A 20,291-nucleotide genomic window follows, 5' to 3' on the forward strand; every position below is an offset into this window, starting at 1 on the left:
AATAAAACAAACAAAAGTTAATAGCTAATGCGAAATAATTTCATAATTTTCTGTTTCTTTTTTGTTGATTAAACTTAACGCCTAAATAAACGACCAAATGCAATAACAAAATGTTGCAAATTGGTGCGCGTCTTTTCATTTATATGCTTTTCCTTAATATGAATTGAATTTATATTAAACGTCATGGTTTCTATATGGGTGTGTGGCATGTCTTTGGAGCCGCTTGCAGCCAGTTGTCCGAAAAAATGCACTTAGAATTGAATTATATTATAACTTTTGATAAATACTAAATAAATTAGTGTAAGCGCGGCTGTATATTTTATTTTCGTTGTCCTAAGCCTATTGATTTTGTGAACGAGATTCAAACATTGCAGTTACATCGCGTATGGAGAATTGTGGTGAGATCTTTTCTCGATTGCTGTAAAAATAAAGAACATTAGTACAGATAATATTGTCAAAGATATGGGCAAAGAACTTACTTGACGCTGGCATTGCTTTCAGCATGCTGCGGCATAGAATTTCTAGAGAGACGCTCGCGTCTAGGCGCTGCTGTTGTTGTTGTTGTTGTTGCTGTTGAATTGATTGTCGCATTGTTGGCTGCAAACTTTTGTGCCGCCGACTTGACGCTTAGATTGCCGCCACTATTTGTATCACAATTTTGATTCTTCTCATCGGAGCTGCTGCGCACACGCGGCGGCTGATGCAATGTGCTCTCAGAGCCAGCAGCAGCTCGCGCCAGCTGCTTCAAATTCGCATCCATATCCTTTTGGAGCGTATGCATATCACCGCGTGATTTCGATTTGAAGCGCAGCGATTCAGTTGCAGCAAAATTGCTGTCCTCCGTATTGAGTTCGACTTTGGAGCGCGACTTGAGCGTATCGCCATAATATTTCTGCGTCAACTGCTGACGTCGCTCCTCTTTGATTTTATCAATGCGCTCGCGATCCAAATTAATGCCAGTCAACACGCTCTTGCGTGCACCAGCAACTGGCAGCAGATTCAATGCCGGCACATTGTTTTGCTGTATCAGCGAGATGCGATTCTCTGTCGTGGGTGTTATGATCAATGGTTCGGGCTCTCTTTGCTGGCAGATTTCCTCGGTTATGCTCATGCCAGGCAGACGCTTGGGCGGATTTAGCGTCTTGGGACGCGTAAAATCAAAGCTCTTGCGTCGATTGTTCAGCTCTGTGGGCTCGGGCAGCTTGCAGGCGCTCAGATCCTGCAGCTGCTTGCCGCCAAATTCACGCACAAACGCATTCTCATCCAGCGAGCGTGTAATCTTTTGCGCTGTCTTATTGAGTTTCTTCAATGGCGCTGGCTTGAGCGCCGTTCCTGCCGCTGCTGGCGGCAGACTCAGCTCATTGGGTTTCTTCATGGAGCCAGCGCGTTGCGAGAAATCAAAGTTAGGCAACTGCTCAACGGGCGAGCTTTCAAATTTGTTGGCCAACTCCTTGACACTAAATGAGGGTGATTTGCTGCTGGGCGCTTCCATGTTGGGCTGTTCACTGAGGCTTTCGAGACTGTCGAGCTCTATGCGTTCCTGCTCCGATGTTTCCAAGTTTTCCAGCTCTAAATGTGGCGCACTGAGTTTCATTTCCTCGCCACGTAGATTTTCATAAACTGTTTTCGGTTTGCGCAGTTCAATGTTCTCATACATAAGCTGCTCCTGCTGCTGCTGCTCCAGCTCCAGCTGCTCTTGCTCCAGCTCTAGAAGCTGCTGCGACATCTCAGCTGCCTTGCAGACGCCACCATCCTGCTCCTCCTCGGCAATCTGCCTCAAGCCGTGACTCAGTTGACGCTCTGTGAGCAGCTGATTCACCTCGGTAACCGAATTGCGAAACAGCTTCACCTGCTCATACACTGTGTGCTCATCAAAGTTGGTCTCCAGCAGCTTGCTGGCTGCTGGCCGCTCCTTCTCCGGCGACTTGTAGGTTATGCTTATGGTAGACTTGATGGGACTGCCTATAGCATTGGGCTGCTTCACATTGCTGGGCGTTTGCTCAAAGTCCTCGTAGAGCGGCGAGCTCTCCTCCTCGTTGGCCAGCAGCGAGTGCATGCTCAGCTGCCGCTGCAAATGCTGATAGCCATACTCGCTGGGCGTTACCGATTGACTAGTGTTGTCTGTAAAATTCGAATTCGGCGAACTGCACATGTTCACGCTGCTCTGCAGTTGCTCCTTGACGGGCAATGTGGCAGCTCGATTGGCAGCCTGTGGCAGACGCACCTGAGGTGGCTGCAAATCCAGCGATAGCTCACGCTTCAACGCCTGCATATCGCGCGGCTCCACATCCTGCAGCTTGTTGAACTGTCGAGTCAAAGTAAAAAATGTAAGCAAGGTTTTAAAATTGAAATCTCATCGCCTAACTCACCTGTTGTGCTAGACTCTCAAGTGAGCTGTCCAAATAGCTATTGCTGGTGGCATCTACGCCTAGCAGCAGCTGCTGCTGTTGCTGCAAGTTGCTGGACACACCCGAAATGCCCGACATGGCCGAGTTTATCATCAGCGGCTCCATATCGTACTGCGGCGTATTGACAGCCGAACTGTTCTCCGAACTCTCCTCCGTATCGCAAAGCAGCAAAGAGTAGCGTGGACTATGCGCTGGCGTTGTGGGCGTCGGCAGCTTCAGTGTTGTCACATCCTCGGTGCAAATCTCTACGCGTGGCTTAACGCGCTGCCCCAAACCGTTGCCATTGCTGAAGAAGAGATTACAATGAGTTAATTAGGGCAATATTAATTATATTAAATTTGTTAAACGAAAAACTACAAGCGATTCCTTCATTTTTTAAAAAATTCTTACAAATTTCCTATACAAAGGATTTGATCATTAAAAAGATTTAAAAATTATTTCGAATTCAATTCCATTACAATTTGTTTCAATTATTATTAAATACTTTTGTACAGAACTAAACTCGATATCAAATTTGTTATTAAAAATTACAAATGGTTGAATAAAAACTCTTTAGGTCTGACTTATTTTAAAAATTTTGCAAATTGCCATTTGATCTGTGGCAATTGTAAATTTTAGAAGGATTTCAAAATTATTTCAATTACAATTTGTTAATGGAATTTTCTACAGAAATATAGCTATAGTTAAAATTGATTTGTTAAATATTACAAAATTCTCACATTAAAGATTAAAGATTTTAATCTATCTGCAGCCCCCACAGATGTTTACACATTTATTATTTACATTTAGTTAAAAGACTTTAAAAACAATTTCAAGGCTGCATTACAATTTGCGCTGATTTTAAAAAATAAAAACTAATGGGCTACAATTTAGACAAAAAATAAAAATAAAGGCATTTCCCCAATTGATTTTTAGCCCATCTGCTACTCACTGCACGGCTCTGCTGACTGGCTCCGGTTTGCTATTGGACTGAGTGAATGTGCCCTGATAGCTGAAACGCTCCTTGGCTGCCAGCTGATCCTTGCGCTTGGCGCCCAGCTGCACCGAGGGATAACTGTAGCGAGCTGCCGCTGTCTTGGGTGAGGCTAGCGCTGCTTGAGGCGCACGCGCTGGCTTCGGCGGCGGTGGCGCATGCACTTCGACGGTAGCGAATTGCTGCTGTGGCGTCGGATGCTCCGGCGTGCCGCAGTCTATGAACTGTATGTCCGAAAGCTGATCCTCGAGCTTGTAGCGCTTGCAGCAGTTCTCGGCGCCGGCGGGCTCGTGGCCACAGGGTGCGGGATTAACAGGCGGCGCGCGTGCTGAGCTGGGCGAGAGCAGATTGAGACGCGGTTGCTTTTTGGGGCTGGGATTCACGCTGTTCGTTTGACTGGAGAAGTCCTCGGGACGAGCGCGCATAATGCGGCGTGTGGCACAGCCCGAGGCAGGTGGCACATTCTCTTTGCCGACGCGTGGCGAGCTCACCAGCGATTCACTTTCACTAAAAATGCGCATTTCCGGCTCCTCGCGATCAAAGTTCAGTCCAAGCTCGGAGAGCTCACGCGATGGACAGGTGGTCATGTGGCCACGCTGCGGCGACTGCAGCAGGTCAAAGTACGAATCATGCGAAACGCTGCGCGAGTGTCCCACAGTGCGCAGACTGTCAATCGAATTGGAGCGTATGCAAAGCTCCATGGGCTTAGTGGCGGCATCGCGTGCATCGCGCGTTGTCTCCAGCAGCTCAATGGACTTGGGCTTGTCGTGCTTGCTCAGCTCCTTGCTGGCATGCGCATGCGAGGCGGGCACAAAGCTGACGCGTGTGGCCGACTTTTGGCTGTTCTCCAGCATGAGCTTGTGCCCAGGCTCGTTGCCCTGGCGCTGACTGCGTGTAAAGATGGATTTCCACGAGGGCGTCTTGTCTGGCTTGCGCTTTTGCCAGCTGCGTGGCACACTCAGCACTGTGTGATATTTATCTGGCAGACTGGAGGGACCGCCGCCCACCTCTATGTAGGCGCCGCCCATATTGGCAGCAGCATTGCTGGTGGGCAGCATATTTATGGGCAGCGACTGCTTCAAGTCGGCGCTGCTTTCAATGCGCGAATGCCGCTCCTGCGCCTCCTCCAGGCTTATCAGCTTGGCGCCGCCAGTGCTTAGACTTTTGGGTCGCTCTGGCTGCACCAGCGATTGGTCTTGCTCCCGCTGCTCCACCAGCAAACTCTCGCAGTCTGTCAGCGACTCCAGACGCAGCTCGCCCGCTGTGCTGTTGCTTGTGCTCGCTGCTGCTGTTGTCGCGCCCGCGTTCGCTACTATGCTCAGATGCGCATTGTGATCCTCCAGCGCATCGAATATATTGTGACAATTGCGTATTAAATACTCGGTTACCACAGCCTGTACGCCCACGCCTCGCAATGCAGCCACGCCCCCAGATTCTAGAGCTGGCGAGCGCAGCAAGTTGGGCGCCCACACAATAGCCAAATTCTTGTCCGTCATGCCAGTGCGCTCGTGATGCTGCGACACCTTGTGCAAGTGCTCCGACAAGTATTTCAAGGTGCTAAAGATAGATAGAGAGAGAGAGAGCATGAGTTAGTTGTTCAATTTAGTTAGTTCAGCATTACCAGTGATGTAAACGAATGTGAAAAAATGGGAGTTCAATTCTTGAATTTAGAGATTTTTTAATGCATTCATTTTTATTCAAACTGAATTGGAATTAGCCTCAGAATACATTCATAACGATTTATTTTGATGTTGAAATGTAAATGATTAATATTGTATTAATTCAACTTGAATTTAAAAGATTTTTGAATGCATTATTTTTGCCGGATTTATTCATATCGAATTATTTTGATATCGAGTGGAAGAATGTATTCAGTGCTGTGAATTATCATGATCGAATTATTTTGATGTTGAATTCAATTCAGTTTGAATTTTTAGTTTGAATGCATTTAACTGATTTATTTTAAACTGAAATTCATTCCTTTGAATTCTAATTCAAATTAAAATTTCATTCTGTGAATCGACTGAAATTTAATTTCTTGAAAATATAGATGCTTCAAAACTGAATTTTGATATTACGCTTCAGAAGCTCATTCTTATTACGAATTTTATGAATGTTCAATCGACTGAACTTCAATTATTGAATTTAAGAGATTTTTGAATGCGTTAATTTTTTTTCAAGCTGAATTTGAATTTACGCTTAGAATGCATTCTTTGAATTCAAATTTAAAATGGAATCGACCTTTTTCAATAAATTCTTTGATGTAATTCACATTTCAAACCACTAAATTTAAGATGATTCTTTTACAACTCTGAGCATTACTTACCGATAGTGAGGCGGCGGCAACTTGAGCACCGTTTCCTTCATCAGACGCAGACGTTCATCGGCCTCGTCGGCCTTCACTTGTATCGCCTCGACAAAGTTATCGTACAGCTGATAGGTGCACAGTGGATTGGGCAGCTCGCGAAAGTACATCTTAAGCAAGGAGCTGACAGCATGAATGTCCTGCTTCATTTCAGGATTGCCCAGATCGGGCACACGCTCCTCGTCAAAGGCGCGACGCAAACGTTGTATGTTTGAGGTTATGCCCGATAGACGATAAATGCCATCGATGACGCCATAGTTTTCAATGAACTCGGCGCAAGAGCGCAACACCATGGGTATATCCTGGCCGCTATTGAGCAAATGCTCAGACAGATCACAGCTGAACACACGCTCGCGGTAAATGCCGCTCTGCTTGAGGCGACGACGCGATGGACGCGACAGTATAAAGGAGCGAAAGAAGGCTATAAGCTTGCCATGCTTGCGCAGCACAGGCTTCGTGGGTGATGCATCCAGATGACCCACGAGCGGTGCAGGCATGGGAAAGTTCCGCGGCACCTTATCGCCAATGGTGGCTACACAGGATTGTGGAAAGAAGCCCACCTCGTATAGAGATTTTTGCAGATGTGACTTTTTGCCACGCCACCAAATGGATTCCGCCGGGCTGGGCATGTCTATGACCGAAATCATATCGCCCACTTCTATGTTGATTTCATCCGGCGCCTGCGCCTGATAGCGACGCACTCCATAGGCGGCACCCACTGCGGGCGTATTAATCGTACGTTGAGTCTCCCCATCCGCCAGTGGCAGACGTCTGCCCTTGTTGTCCAGCTGCAGCCAGGTGAGTATAGTGCCGCATGTGAGCGAATCGGAGGCAATTTTGCTGAAGCGCTCCAGATACTTGGCCACAGCATATTCCACTTCTTGCTCGCTCTGCAGCTGCGCTTCGGCTTGGAGCTCACACATGTTGCGCAGTCCGCTGATCTTGCGATCGTAGACACAGCGATGCAGCATCTCGTCCAGCATTTGCATGTTCTCAAAGCTGCGCTTAATCAGAAACGGTTCGCAGCGTTGCGGACAAACGCGTATGATGAACCAGCAGTTGTCCGGCGTGAAAGCTGCGCCGGAACGCATCGAACTATGCGCCAGCTCGCCGCCAATGGACTGCGAGGCAATGCTGCTGCCCATTTGCTCCGATTTGTCATCCAGCAGCTGCACAGACAGCGCGCCCAGCTGCACGCGCTCGTAGTGAAAGTGCGCGCATTCCTCCAGCTTGGGAAAGCGACAGGATTTCTGCATAGACAAAAATAATTGTTTATAACTTTCGGCCATTCGGCTTATTCAGTGTACTTACGCTATTTAAAGGCTGCACGGCCATATGTCTACTTGGCTTAGCTGGCGCAGCTGCTGCCGCTGGGGGACTGCAGCTGGATTCGGTAGAAGCATTCGAGATTTGTGATGTATTCATGGAAGCAAACATTTCCTGATAGCTGCTGCCCAAGCTCAAGCCACCCAAGCTCTCAGCTGGCAATATCTTAAAGTTCAACTGCGCACTGATCGCAGCCGCCGGTGCGTCCATTTCGAATTGCAGCGGCGCATCCTTGACGCTAATGTTGCTGCTATTCGCCTGGTGACCTGTTGTCACCTGACAAGCGCTCAGCTCGTTGGCCAACGCATGTGCATGCAGCTGAGCGGCCAGACCGCTGCTCACCTTCTCGGACATGCTGTTAACTGATGGCGATGCTGTTGACGCTGGTGGAGAGCAGTGGTTGCAGTTGCGGGCTCTGTGGGAAGCACTCAAAGCTGTTTAGGCATCTAAAAATATAGCTAAAGTCCCTATATCTTCTATACTACTTTATGTAAATTTTTATTAAATTTTGTTAAAATTCTTAAACTAAAATCTATTTTTTATATATTTATAGCTTTTTCAATTATTATTTTTCAAACGTAACAAATTATGATTAATAAATATTTTATGGCTTGCAGTCTTTCTACATAAAATTTATTCAATTACTCAAGTGACTTCAGTTGAATTCCTACACACACACTCAAACATTCATTCATTTATTATAATGACGACAACGTCTTCATTGAATATTTTAAACAAAGCACCCCCATGCAACTTACACGTCTCAAAAAAAAAAAAGAAAAAGTATCAACAGCTTTATGATTTCTGTAGAAGCTTGCAATACACTTAGCTTAAAAATTTTGTAGTTGCTAAATGCAGCTAACTGGTTTCCACTTAAAAAAAAATTAAATAAATAGCTATTAGCTGAGACAAAGATGTTGGACTCTGTTATTAATTTAAATTATATTGCAATTTTATGGTTACACTCGTTTAAAAAGGTAAGTAATGTTTATAATTTATCAATGTATTTAAGTTTAAAGGCGCAGCTTGCTTTGTAATATAATATTATGTTATTAAAAAAATCGAAAATTATGTGTTTACTTAAGTTACATATTGCTAAATACTGCTATTTATAATTTTCATATCGGAATTAGTTTTATTCTTAATTGACTTAAGCTGCTAACTAAATTTTATTATAGTTGTCATAGAAACTGCAATTAATTTTATTTTTAATTGGTAAAATCTTCTAATTTTAAAATCATCAACAAATTAATAAAAATTGTGCTTTAGCTTTTGTTATTTTTTTAAAAAATTATTTTTATTTTAAGCTGCTCAAACAGCTGACTAAATAAATTCAGGCAATTTATAATATTTAAAAAAAATAACGAGAATTTATATTTATACTGCTGTTAACATCTTTATAAATCTACATATATATTTTTTTTATAATTTTCATAAAAATAATACAAACTGCCACTAAGTTCTTGCAGTGTAGACACTAAGCAACACATGTTTATGTGCAAATCATTTACACCACATGGCACTTAAGCTAATATTTGTCTTTTTTGCTCTCACATCAGACTTGAAAATTGATGATGCTTTTAACTGCGTATCTTTTGCAGTGTATTTACGGCTGCTCTTGCGTTTACTTTCTAACGCACGTACAAACAAACAAGCAAACATATAATACATATATATAAATTTTTATCAATTACTCAAGCCGTCGTTCTACTTTCGGCCAGCTCTAGCTTTAGCTCTCTATGGGCAAAAGTTGTGAGTCGTGTCTGGAATGCCTTTATTTGGAATAAGGCCAGTGGCGCAGACGCTACGCTTAAGGATCTAGCACACACACACACACACACACATACACAGCTAGCATAGATATAAATAAATGCATATATTGGCAGGCAGGCAGACCGTGTGTCGATATAATAAATATTTATAAACAACCAGTTGTAGTTGTTAGTGTTGCCGACTTGGCTAGCGGTAGTTCTGATTTACAGGCGACACAAAATGCAATCGCCGCTTGGCCACAAGAGAGGCACACACAGCTTGCAACATTTAAACTTTCATAAATTAAAGCGGTAATAAGAGAGGGGGAGGGGGTAGGCCAGAGCCAGAGTGCTAGAGCGTCGGCGAAATCGCAGAGCGAGACGCAAACGAGTTTCGTGTCGTTTTTGGTCTGTGTCTGCCACAAAATGTTGCAGGCAGGCAGAGGGGGCGCTGCAAGGCGTGTCTACGTTTATCAAAAGCAACAAAACTATGTTGACGCTAACGGCTTGAAAATGCAGTCACATAGACAAAACAAAAATACACAATAAATGACAATGTTCAATAAGCAACTAAAACCATTTTCGGAAAAAAACCAAAACAAAACAAAACTCAAAACTGAATTGGACATCCCATACCATCAAATGTAACAAAAGTAGTAGCTGTAATTTTGGGACCTATAAACCCAACGGGAAATCGTTAAACAAATGGGAGTCGAGTTAAAAATTATTAATGCATCATCTATCACAATATGCAGATTCAGTTCTATGAGTTAAGCCTCATTAATGTAAACTGGCTGTAGATCTATGCTGAATGAAAAGACTTTTTTAATTATCATAAGTGCCATAAGTTTCGCTCTAATGCTAAATTTCATTAGTTTATATTGATAGAATAAGAATTAAACTTGTTTGCTGCATATATTAAACATTTATTCATGAGCTTGAGATGTTCTCAGCTAATAGTTTGGCCCATTCGGAATGATTCCTAAGCAGATTGTATAATGCTAAACGGTTTATTTGAGAACTTTGTATAAATTTATGCAGTTTATGTAAACAAAAAGTTAAGTAATTAAAGTTGGGGTGCGATTAATGTGCTTGATTTAAATATTGAAGGTTAATAACAGTAAGTTAGTAAGTCATAAATTAATCACAATTAAGTCAACCATAAAGAATAAGTCAACTAATTTAAATAAATAATTATTTATAATATTTTTAATTATTTATCAATATTTTATTGCTTTCATTATTACGTAGACAACTAATGTAAGCAAAGAATTATTTGTTTATTTATTATTTAAGTTTTATTTCCAATATCTAGCCAGCTAATATAAATAAATATTTATTTATTAATTGAATTTCTGTTTAAGTTTGCATTTTTATTTATATTTTTAATCCATTTCTTGCTAGTTCAATAGGTTTAATTCTGACTATCAAAAACGCTTCGAATTTTCAAATGTTTTTAATCAATTTTTTGTTAGTTAAATAGTTTGCAGCTTGCAGCATTTTTAATAAATTTTTTTTAGTTGTCATTTTCCCAAACTTGTAGCTCTACTTTGACATGATTTAACATTCAATTAAAAACCATTTAAACTGTTGCTGCAATTGTTGTAATTGCTGTTGCCGTTATGTCGTTTATGAAATAATCATTTTTCTCTGTTTGTATGTGTGTGTTCAAATGAATTTTCGTTACAACTGATTGCAGTTTGTTTATTAATTTGTTTGATTTTCGTTTTTTTTTCTCTCTATGCACTTTGACTGCAATAAAGTTATTTTCCCAGACAGGCAACAAAAATAAAGTAAAACAAAAATTCAAACGTTGGTCAGCAGCGCGGCCTGCAGAGTCATGTACGTCACTTTCTCTCAATCAATTAAGCTGCATACAATGTACATGCATAAGTGTGTGTGTGTGTGTGTGTGTGTTTGTATTTGTATTTGGGTAGCGATTTCAATCGCTTGCAGCGTTTGTAAACTAATTAATGCTATGAAATAACTTAATATTGAACAATAGCTGATGGTCTTTTAATAGTCTCATTTTTCACTCTTTTTTTTCTCACAGTCAGAGCTAGTTGACCCAATTGAGCAAGCTTTGATATAGAGGCTGACAAGCAGGCTTATGCGTGAGTTTCTGTGCGTGTCGATTCAAGTCGAGTCGATTTGAAGTGCATTTGAGTTGCTCGTACTTGTATTTAATAAGCCGCACGTTCTAACTTGTCCCGCAGCACTTGTCAGTGTGTGTGTGTGTGTGTGTGCGTGTGTGTGTCTCTTAGTGTCCATTCTAGCATCTGTCAGTTGCTTGTGCTAATTTATGGCACTAACTGGGTCATTTCACTGGCGTTTCTAGAGCGCACAAATTCAGTTGCAACTCAATTCAGACAGACAAAAGATGTCGACCATAAAACGACTTCCAACTTGCTGCACTGAGAGAAATACTGCATTTTACATTATTAATTATCAAGCTTAATGTTTCCAGCAGTAATAATTTGACAATAAAATATTTCACAATCAAATATTGAGTCTGCTTAGCTCTGCTAATGAATTTTAAATATTTATTTTAGTTAATTTCGCATACTGTTTAGTGGACAAAATAATAATATAATTTTTTTTTTAATTTTACTTTAGAGTAGCAAGCATCTACCAAATATTTTTTAACATTATTGCTTTATATTTGTGGCAACACATAATACTTTTTAATTAGCTTTGAAAATATTTAAAATTTTTTTTTTATTTAATTGCTACAAATTTCTCTCAGTGCAATCACTTTTCATGCATAATGTGCTTAGCTTGCGCGCCAGTCAGTCAGTAGTCAGTAATTCAGTCAGTTCTTCAATTCCTGACATCTTGTTGAAGTATTCAACAAGTGCAGTTAATGTAGACGGGATACACACACACACACACATGCAACAATACGCAGCGGGCAAGCGTATAAGGAAAGAGTTAACTACACGGCATGTGAACGCACAACAGAGAGCTCTCCGCTTGGTCTTGTGGTGCAGGAAATGGGAGGAGCTTAGAGCCAAGCTAAAATTGCAGGCCTTGGCTGGCTGGCTGGCAAAACTTTGGGAAATACTTTGCGCTTGATTCTAGTGCATTAAGTGTTAATGGCTTCTTGGGAATATACGCCGCCTGATCTTTTGTGTCCATAGCAAATGCGGATTTGCTGCATGGGGGATTTTTCTTTTGCTGCTTTTCACACAGCGTGAGAGTTTCGGAGTGGCCCAAGCAACACTTGATTATCTAAAATTTATGGTGCTACCAAGATGCGCCTCAGTTGATAAGTAAGACATGAAGGGGAGTTACATAAATCAAGATTAAAATAAAGAAAGAGTAAAATTTTGGAATATAAAATAAGCATAGCAAGTTTCCCAGTTTGAAGCACAAAAAAGATTTCAATCTACAAAAATTCTAAGCGCAATATTTCGAAAATTTAACCTACAATAGATTTACTCCAGTTGATTTAAATCTAATATACTAATTTATGCATAAAAGTCAAAATTTTAAGCCAAATAAAAAGATTACTCAAATTGATTTCAAACAATTTCTAATTTATGCTTAATTAAAAATAAACAAACAACTTTTCAAAAATTAAAACCACAATTTTAATATAAAAAACATAGATAAAGTGAATTAAATCTAAAAGCAAAATTTCTAATTTATGCACAATTATGTACAAAACAAGTTGCAATAAATAAATTTAAAACAGAAAGTGTACAACAAAAATTTATTTGCGCTTCTTTTTGAATTGATTAATTTTGCTTAAACAAAAACATGAGCAAAGCTCAACTTAGTCAGACATTTAATGACCTTAATAAAATTACTACAAGGTTTAATTATAGCAAGTATATTTAAGCATTTAAATTGCAAAAATAAAAATTATATACCATTACCACTAGCACTGATGAGTGTATAGCTCTAACCCAAGTGACTCATTGCCTATGAGCAGTAGTTAAATTATTTTGGTATTAATACTGCTCACTTTACATTAAATTAAAGCAATTTCCCATGGCACAATGACTAATGAGTTTAACAAACAAAAAACTTTTTTGTATGCATAGCGAAATTTGAAATTTTTACATATTTTATAAAGCGAATTTTCGAGACGCTATTAAATGAGCGAAGCGACGCGACAAATGAAATATGTTATGTTAGTTAGTTAGTTAATCAAGCACTGGCTGCCGGGCCCCTAAAGGCAAAAAGTTTCAACAGCCATGCGATGAACAACTTTTGGGCTACTGTGCGCTAATCTGTTGCACAGTGTCTTATATCAGTCTACGCTCCAGTTGAAGAAAAGAGATAGTTGTGTGGCACTTGCCGAAGGAAATCTGATCAGTTTGGCGCGCTTCGTTGACTCATAAAGCTGATTTGCTTATATGCATATAAAATAAGTGGGCGCAACCAACTTTTATATACACTTTGATTTTGGTATTAGTCAAAAGTATGAAAGAGCTGTGATTTTCAGATTTTTGTAGGCGTTAATTAATTTTTTTCTTTAATTTTCCAGGGAGGTTCGAGGCAAAAATGTTTCAAAAACTTGCTTTGGAAATAGAAGAACTTAAATACCAAATTTAGTTGCTCTAGCATTGATAGTATCTGAGTTCTCGTTGCTCATACAGATGAACGGACAACGGACATTGCTATATCGAGTCAGTTTAACTTGCTAATCAAGAATATATACACTTTATGCTGTCTGGCCATGCCTTCTTCTCTTTGTTACGTACATTTGAGCAACTTCATGTTACCAATGTTTATAAAAAATACCAAAGTGTATAAAAATATATATGCTGGCTGTCAAATGCCATTCCCTTCAACACTTTTGCCCTGTTGACTCATATAAAATAAAAGCTGATGCCCCCCCTCAGTCCAGTCCCAGTCTCTGTCTCTGGTTCAGTCAGCGGGGGAGCTATGTACTCATTCGTACTGCAATTAGTCTAAATGGTGGTGCTTGCTTCGTTGCTTTAGTGTTGCATTAGTCAACGGTGGGAGCCGCGTTTTTCACTGAATTTATTTATAGCATGCTGGGCCAGGCCGGGGCCAGTTCAACATTTTAGACATCTCTCATTACAGACATAACCTCGTAGTAATTGCAGATAGAGAGAGCTTTCAACTTCCGGTCACATAACAGGTGCAGCCATAAAAAACAATAAAACAAGCCCCAACTAAATTGCAATCAACATTTTTATATGCTCTTATTATATAATGAAAAATTCGTTGAATTTTGAAATAGTCTGTTTTCCATAAAAGACAAGCCCCAACTAAATTGCAATGTATCTTTATTTTATACAATGTATTTTGAAATATTTTTCTTCTTTAATGAATTGGCATTAAATTTTAGCGTTATTAATTTACTATTTACGCTAGGCCTTTGTTATTAAAATTTTTCTATTTGATTTGCATTTTTATGTATGTAAAAATTTCATATTTCAAAAATATGCGATGCTATCTTATCAAAATTATGATATAATTTATGTAGCCTCAGCATTTTCAATTTGAAGTCAACCGGTTTTTAATTGAACATGCAAATAGTTGAATATTTGATGTGACATGTTTTCAAATTATAATACACATTGTTTTTTTTTCTAGATGCAGCTGCCAAGTTACTGATTTTTTTATTAAACACGTTTTAACTATTAACTGCAGATTGAAATAAATTTAAGATATGACAAAGCAAACCTAACTAGTTCAGAAATTTTCTAAATTATATATGCATATGCATTTACTTTCTATAATTGCAATTTGTATATATTTGTGTTATTGTATAAAATAGAAAAGAAGTCAAAAAATAAAAGCGAAATCGACTAAGTTGTTGGTCATGTAAATTTTCTACTTGACATTTACTATAAACGCCATAAAAACCTAAACTAATGTCATTTAACGACGTCGATGTCGCCGTCTCAACGTTTGTTAAAAGTTTTGCCAAGCGCACAGGTACAACAGCAAAAAAAAAGACAAAACTTTTTTTTAATGGAAGTGAAAGTTTTTTGCGCGTCGACAGCGTCTAAAGTTTAAATATACAAACACACACACACACACACACACAGACGTCACAGCACAACACAAGTCTAGGCTAGATAGCACCATTTATTTTATATATATACATATAGTTTTTATATGTGAAGCGGCTAGCGCCAGCGTGCCAAATGTTTAAAAATGAAAACAAAATATACATAAAGACTACAATAAAATGCACATTAACAAATATGCGTAGCAGCTGCTGGAAAGTGTTTGCCAAAAAAAAAAGAAAAGAAAAAGTTAGATACAATTTTATTTCGTTCGAAATTTCATTGAAATAACAATGAGCAGCGCATATGAATTATTTAATAAATTTTTAGCATACTTTAGTTTCTCGAGCGTGTGTCGAGTGTCTTGGAATTTGAGATAAACAAACTTGTTAGTGGATATAAAATAAAAGTTGTGGCTACTTGATGAGCCGATAAATTGGCGAAAGAATTGTTATTTAATGCAGACACATTTATATTATAAATAGAACACGAGTAGTATTTATCAAAAGAATTTCTAGCATTTTTATTTGTTTTTTTTTTTAAATTTATTTATATAGCTACTTTTGCCTTTTTTGTGTGGCATTTGGCTAGACTATGTTTAGTTTTAGTTTTCAAAGCAGTCAATGGAGTTGGAATGCGAAATTTCTCATTTTTATTTTAGAATGAATTTTTTTTAGAATGAAAATATCATATAAAAATTCTTTAAAGCATATTAAAGATTTTTTTTTTTAGCATATTTTATCTTATTCCTTTTTTTTTACAAATTCTTATCATTTGTAAGTCGATTATGACATATGATATAGTGAAGTTTACCTATTTCTATGATTCATATGTAAATCCATAGATAAAATGCTGCTGGCTTTATCAAATGCTTTGCAGATTGTCTGTGACACATTTGAATGAGTCAGGCAAACTAGAAAAACATTTGCACACAGGCTACTACACAGGAGAAATGAATATATGCAAAGATTTTTATAAATGAGCTCATAGTACAACTCTCTGTAATATAAATGGCAAAGACATTCGATTGAATCGTGATACGTCTGGGTCGCTGGGCAATAAAATGAATTATTCAATTTGTCAGGGCCTATATATAGATTGGATTTCAATCTTTAGAGCTTATCAAGCAGTGCTTTGATTTATAAAAATATGTGCATTCCATATATATTTAAATGCCTGCAAGCGCACTCGCAGTAATTATTTATTATTAATTATTTTAAACATTTTTTTAGCTGCCATCAAATATGACAAACGTCGTCGGCGTCGTCGTCGTCATCTTCTTCAACAAGTTGTTGGGTTTTTGTTTCAACAAATTGATAAACAACAATAACAAACAGCAGCAGCAAAAGCTGTCGACTTGTCAGTTTCAATTAAAATCAATTGAGCTCAATTATTTGGATACGCAGATGAAATAAAAAACCCGCGCGGCTGCCATAAGTTTCTGTTTTCAGCTATTTATATATATGTGTGTGTGTGTGTGTGTGTGCTTTAAGTGTGTGTGGGTTTTTTGGTATGTGGCCCTCAACTTAGTAATAAGAATAAATAGGCGTGGCTAGCAAGAATTTATATTTGCACGTTTGTTGTAAACATGAGATGCAAAAAAAATATCTTGACGCGAAACTTGCGGCACAGGTGTAAACAACAATAATAATAACAGCAACAACAACAACAACAACAATGCTGGTTACAAACATGGCAACAAGACAAAAGTGCAAAAGCTACAGCGAAAAAAACTCGTTGAGTGAAAAGAGCAGTTGCTTCTTGTACTATACCCTGTATGTAGAGCATGTAACTAACTCCAAAGGGTTGAGTGCAATAATATGATTATTTTTTATTTTAAAATTTGTAGCTGTGACTTGGCTACGCTTATATAACAAAGTTATTTAGTTTGCGAGTTTTATTTAATATAGTTTCTATAGCATGTAGCTTAGAAATTAGAATTCTCAAACAATTTTTAAGCAGTAATATTATTATAAAAATAAAAACAATTTTCAGCAATTTGCAAACATTAAAAAATGTTGATCTTATATGAATGTGGGTTTTTAAAATTTTCATAATCCTTGCAACATGCCTTGAGCTTCCAAAGATATTCAATATATAAACATATATAAATTTTTTTAATTAATTGTAATAATAAATTCATATTTTAATTCATTTACGTAATCATTTTCTTTTACTGTTGACTTTTCATATTTGTTATTAAATAAATATTTCTGTCTCTTCAATTTGCATATTTCAAAACAAAGGGTATGTCTTAGCTCTGTCAACAGCTGTGCAACACTTTTACTTGTTTTGACTGCAGTTTTTTGTGTCTCTCTTGCTCTTTATTTTGTTTTATTATTTACAACAACATTGTGGTTGTCTGTTTAATAAGCCACAAGAAAAACAGATGTTGTTCCAAGTCACATCAGCTAACCAGTTGGTCAGTGCTGTTGTGGCTTGCAGCAAAAAGGGTTAAGAAATAAATAAATATATAATTATAATAACAACAGCCAGCCAGCCAGCAAGCAAGCTGGGCACGTTGCTCTCGACCATGGTTATGCACCAAGCTTGTATGTAGGTGTAATAGCCGTAGGTGTGTATGTGTCCATGTGCATTAGTATTAGTGTTGTTGTCTTATTTTGTTTTTTGTTTGAGCGGATGTTTGAGTTGAGTGCACAGCTACCGAGGCGCAACGAATTTAATCGAACTATGCGCACACGTTATGGCTACAAAAACACGAGCCATTTTCAAATGCAACTACAGTAAAATATCGTTAAGTGGACAACGTGAAAAAATTAGTTTATAAGTTTAAGAATTTAAAAAATAATTTAGGTCTGTTTGGTTGTAAGATATTATTCAAAAAGTTCAATAATAATGTTGAAAAGTTCAAGAACTTTAAAGCTAATTTAGGTCTGTTTTATTTATAGCCATTATTTATTATTAGTTTTAAAATAAATATTTATTAAAAATGAATAAATTTGAATATAATGTTGAGGAATCTAATTGAAAATTACATTCCTTATTTCATATAAGTTTTAAAATATAAAAAGCATTTTTGGTTTATTTCATTTGAAGCCATTATATATTAATTTAGAAATAAAATTTAATTCTAAAATAAATATTTTGGAAATGCCTATTTTTTTTAATGATAATGTTTACTAATCCAATTACAAATTTAATTTATTTTATAGTATTTATATTACAATTGTATTAGATATAACCAAACTATTATAATTTTTTAAATATTTTAACTACTATTAACTCTGTTTTTCTTTTTGGGCTATTCCTTAGCTATTTACTTCCTCAAGCTTTCACTGTGCCTACGAAATTTTTAACTATTACCAACTCTTGCTCTGCATATAAAAAAACCTACACACACACACACACACACATTTACATATATGTATATATCTATGCTATCTGTGCAACTTGACACGTTTCGGTCTGCAAACTGAGGCGTACGGGCGGCTTGTCTGCCCCAATCGTCTGTCTTACTGTACCCGTCCGTCTGTCAGTCAGTCAGTCCGTCCGTTCGACTGGTCATTTTCATCGGAGCGCATTGCGCTATGGGAAGAGCTATGAAATGAAATTGTTAAATGTGCCACATAATCGTGCGCAGTCGCAGCGCGAATCTTAGCCCAGAGACGTGAGGCACATAATAATAACAGTACTCGCTATATATATAAACATATGTACATCGGACCTCATGCTCATATTCGTAATAATAATGAGAAAGCTTCCACAACAAAATGTATAAGCTTACATAAAAGCAAATAAACAATTCAACAAAATGTTGATAAACTTAACTTGAGATATTAAGATTAAACTTGGGCTCGCAGCTAAAAAGATTATAATTAACTATACATTTATTTAAGCATTTCCTCAAGTCTTTGATTACAAGTTTATTAACAGCGTCTGTTTAATTGCATTTTAAAGATTTTACAAAAATTTTACATTACTCATAATAAATTGTCTGCACTGTTTGGCTGTAATTTGAGTTTAGGGAGGGTTGATTGATGCGAAAAGAAAAACATGTTTTTCCAGCTTTGTGCCTAGACATATATGTAAATTTCAAAAGTTCAATGTAAATTCTTGTTGAACAAAAATTTCACTTAAGGCGCAGCAGTTATACATAAATAAATGTATATGTATAAAATAAATAACTGTTTGTGTTATTGGCAAAAGTAAATGTTGCAAGAGCTTGGAGTCGCAGAAAAAATGAAAGGCCAATGCGACAGGAGTTGAGGCGGCTTTTTATATTTTGTTGTTGTTTTTGGGAAAGTAACGCAGGCGACTTGCGCCAAGAGGCGCCGCAGTCGACGTCAGCGGCGCAGTGGAGACTTTTGGAGACAGGCGAGTGTAACTGGAACTGGCGGTGAGTTCAATGTCAATAGCGTGGGCAACAACATACAACAATTTTTTTTATTTTTACTTTTATTACCACTTCCGTACAGTGTGCGAAGCCTAAGAGCACGGCCACACCTAAGCCCTACAAAAAAAAAAACTAAGCCAGCGGCAACAAAAAAAAAAAGTAAAAGCAAAAACAAAAACATTGTACAAAGGAAGAAACAAGAGACAGGGGCAGGAGGAACGACAGTGTACTGCGAAATGGGGTGGAATGTGTTAAACAGATAGAAAGACTGACAAATGTTGGGGCAGCGGCAAAAACGTGAAAAAGGGGGTTGGTGTGGGGGCAAGGGAGGCAGACAAGCAGTCAGGCATATGCTGGAGTTGTTTCAGGTGTATGTGTGTGTGCAGGGTGACAAAATTGTAGTGTAAAAAAGCAACAAAAATAATACATATATATGTATGTGCATGTGTGTGTACACATACATACATTTTCGCTGTTTTACATACCAAAAGCAAACAGGCAAAGTGCGTACATTATGCGAGCGGCGATCCATGCGTGGGAAACCGAAAAGGAGACTTTGGAAAAAAAAACAACCGTATGACGAAAGCGACAGCAGCAGGCGGCGTTTTTGCTGAGATGTTGACCCCCTCGAATTTTGGGCGTTGTTGTAATATTTGTAACTGTAATCTGCGCGTTTCTTCTTATTTGGCACATACACAAAGCATTAACCGCACACACACAGAAATTCGCGTTAGATGTGGAAAAATGATAAAACAATAACACAATTGTATAGACAGCGTCGTCGTCGTAGACCCCAGCGTCTATTATTTATTATGCCCTCAACAATACACATACACTGACACACATTTTTAAATAGAAGAAGAGATACTTTTCTGCTTGCAGCATATCTTTTCTTTTGCTTTTCACACACACACACACACTCACTCATACACGCGCACGCATGCACAGAGTTTAAAACTTTTGCAATGCGCTTAAGGCGGCAGCGTGCAGCCAAAGCGTTGTTTTATTTAATATAAAGCCATTTGTTTTTAACTTTTTGACATAATATATGCAATATATTATAGCAAAAATAACCTTTTTTCTTCGTTTTGATTAAAGCAACTGCGACACGCACACGCGCT

At 38.2% G+C, this 20,291-nt stretch overlaps 1 protein-coding gene across 3 annotated transcripts; it reads right to left on the bottom strand.

The window, feature by feature from the left end:
* Nucleotides 1–22: 22 nt before the first annotated feature.
* Nucleotides 23–20,276, bottom strand: LOC108608231 (GTPase-activating protein CdGAPr). 3 transcript variants are annotated; one of them, XM_033294542.1, is made up of 7 exons: nt 19,656–20,276; nt 7,058–7,518; nt 5,708–6,996; nt 3,340–4,938; nt 2,370–2,694; nt 480–2,305; nt 23–418 (listed from the first exon to the last, which is right to left on the bottom strand). In XM_033294542.1, the coding sequence occupies exons 2-7, from the start codon at nt 7,424–7,426 to the stop codon at nt 340–342; spliced, it is 5,487 nt and encodes a 1,828-aa protein (XP_033150433.1). In that variant the 5' UTR covers nt 7,427–7,518; nt 19,656–20,276; the 3' UTR covers nt 23–339. The 3 variants fall into 3 exon arrangements, with proteins under 3 accessions (XP_033150433.1, XP_033150458.1, XP_017855003.1); XM_033294567.1 differs by lacking the exon at nt 19,656–20,276 and adding an exon at nt 7,831–7,946; XM_017999514.2 differs by lacking the exons at nt 5,708–6,996; nt 7,058–7,518; nt 19,656–20,276 and adding an exon at nt 5,003–5,088 and having other exon boundaries at nt 27–418.
* Nucleotides 20,277–20,291: the final 15 nt, after the last annotated feature.

This window comes from Drosophila busckii, chromosome 2L (genome assembly GCF_011750605.1).
Source record: "Drosophila busckii strain San Diego stock center, stock number 13000-0081.31 chromosome 2L, ASM1175060v1, whole genome shotgun sequence".
NCBI lineage: Eukaryota > Metazoa > Arthropoda > Insecta > Diptera > Drosophilidae > Drosophila > Drosophila busckii.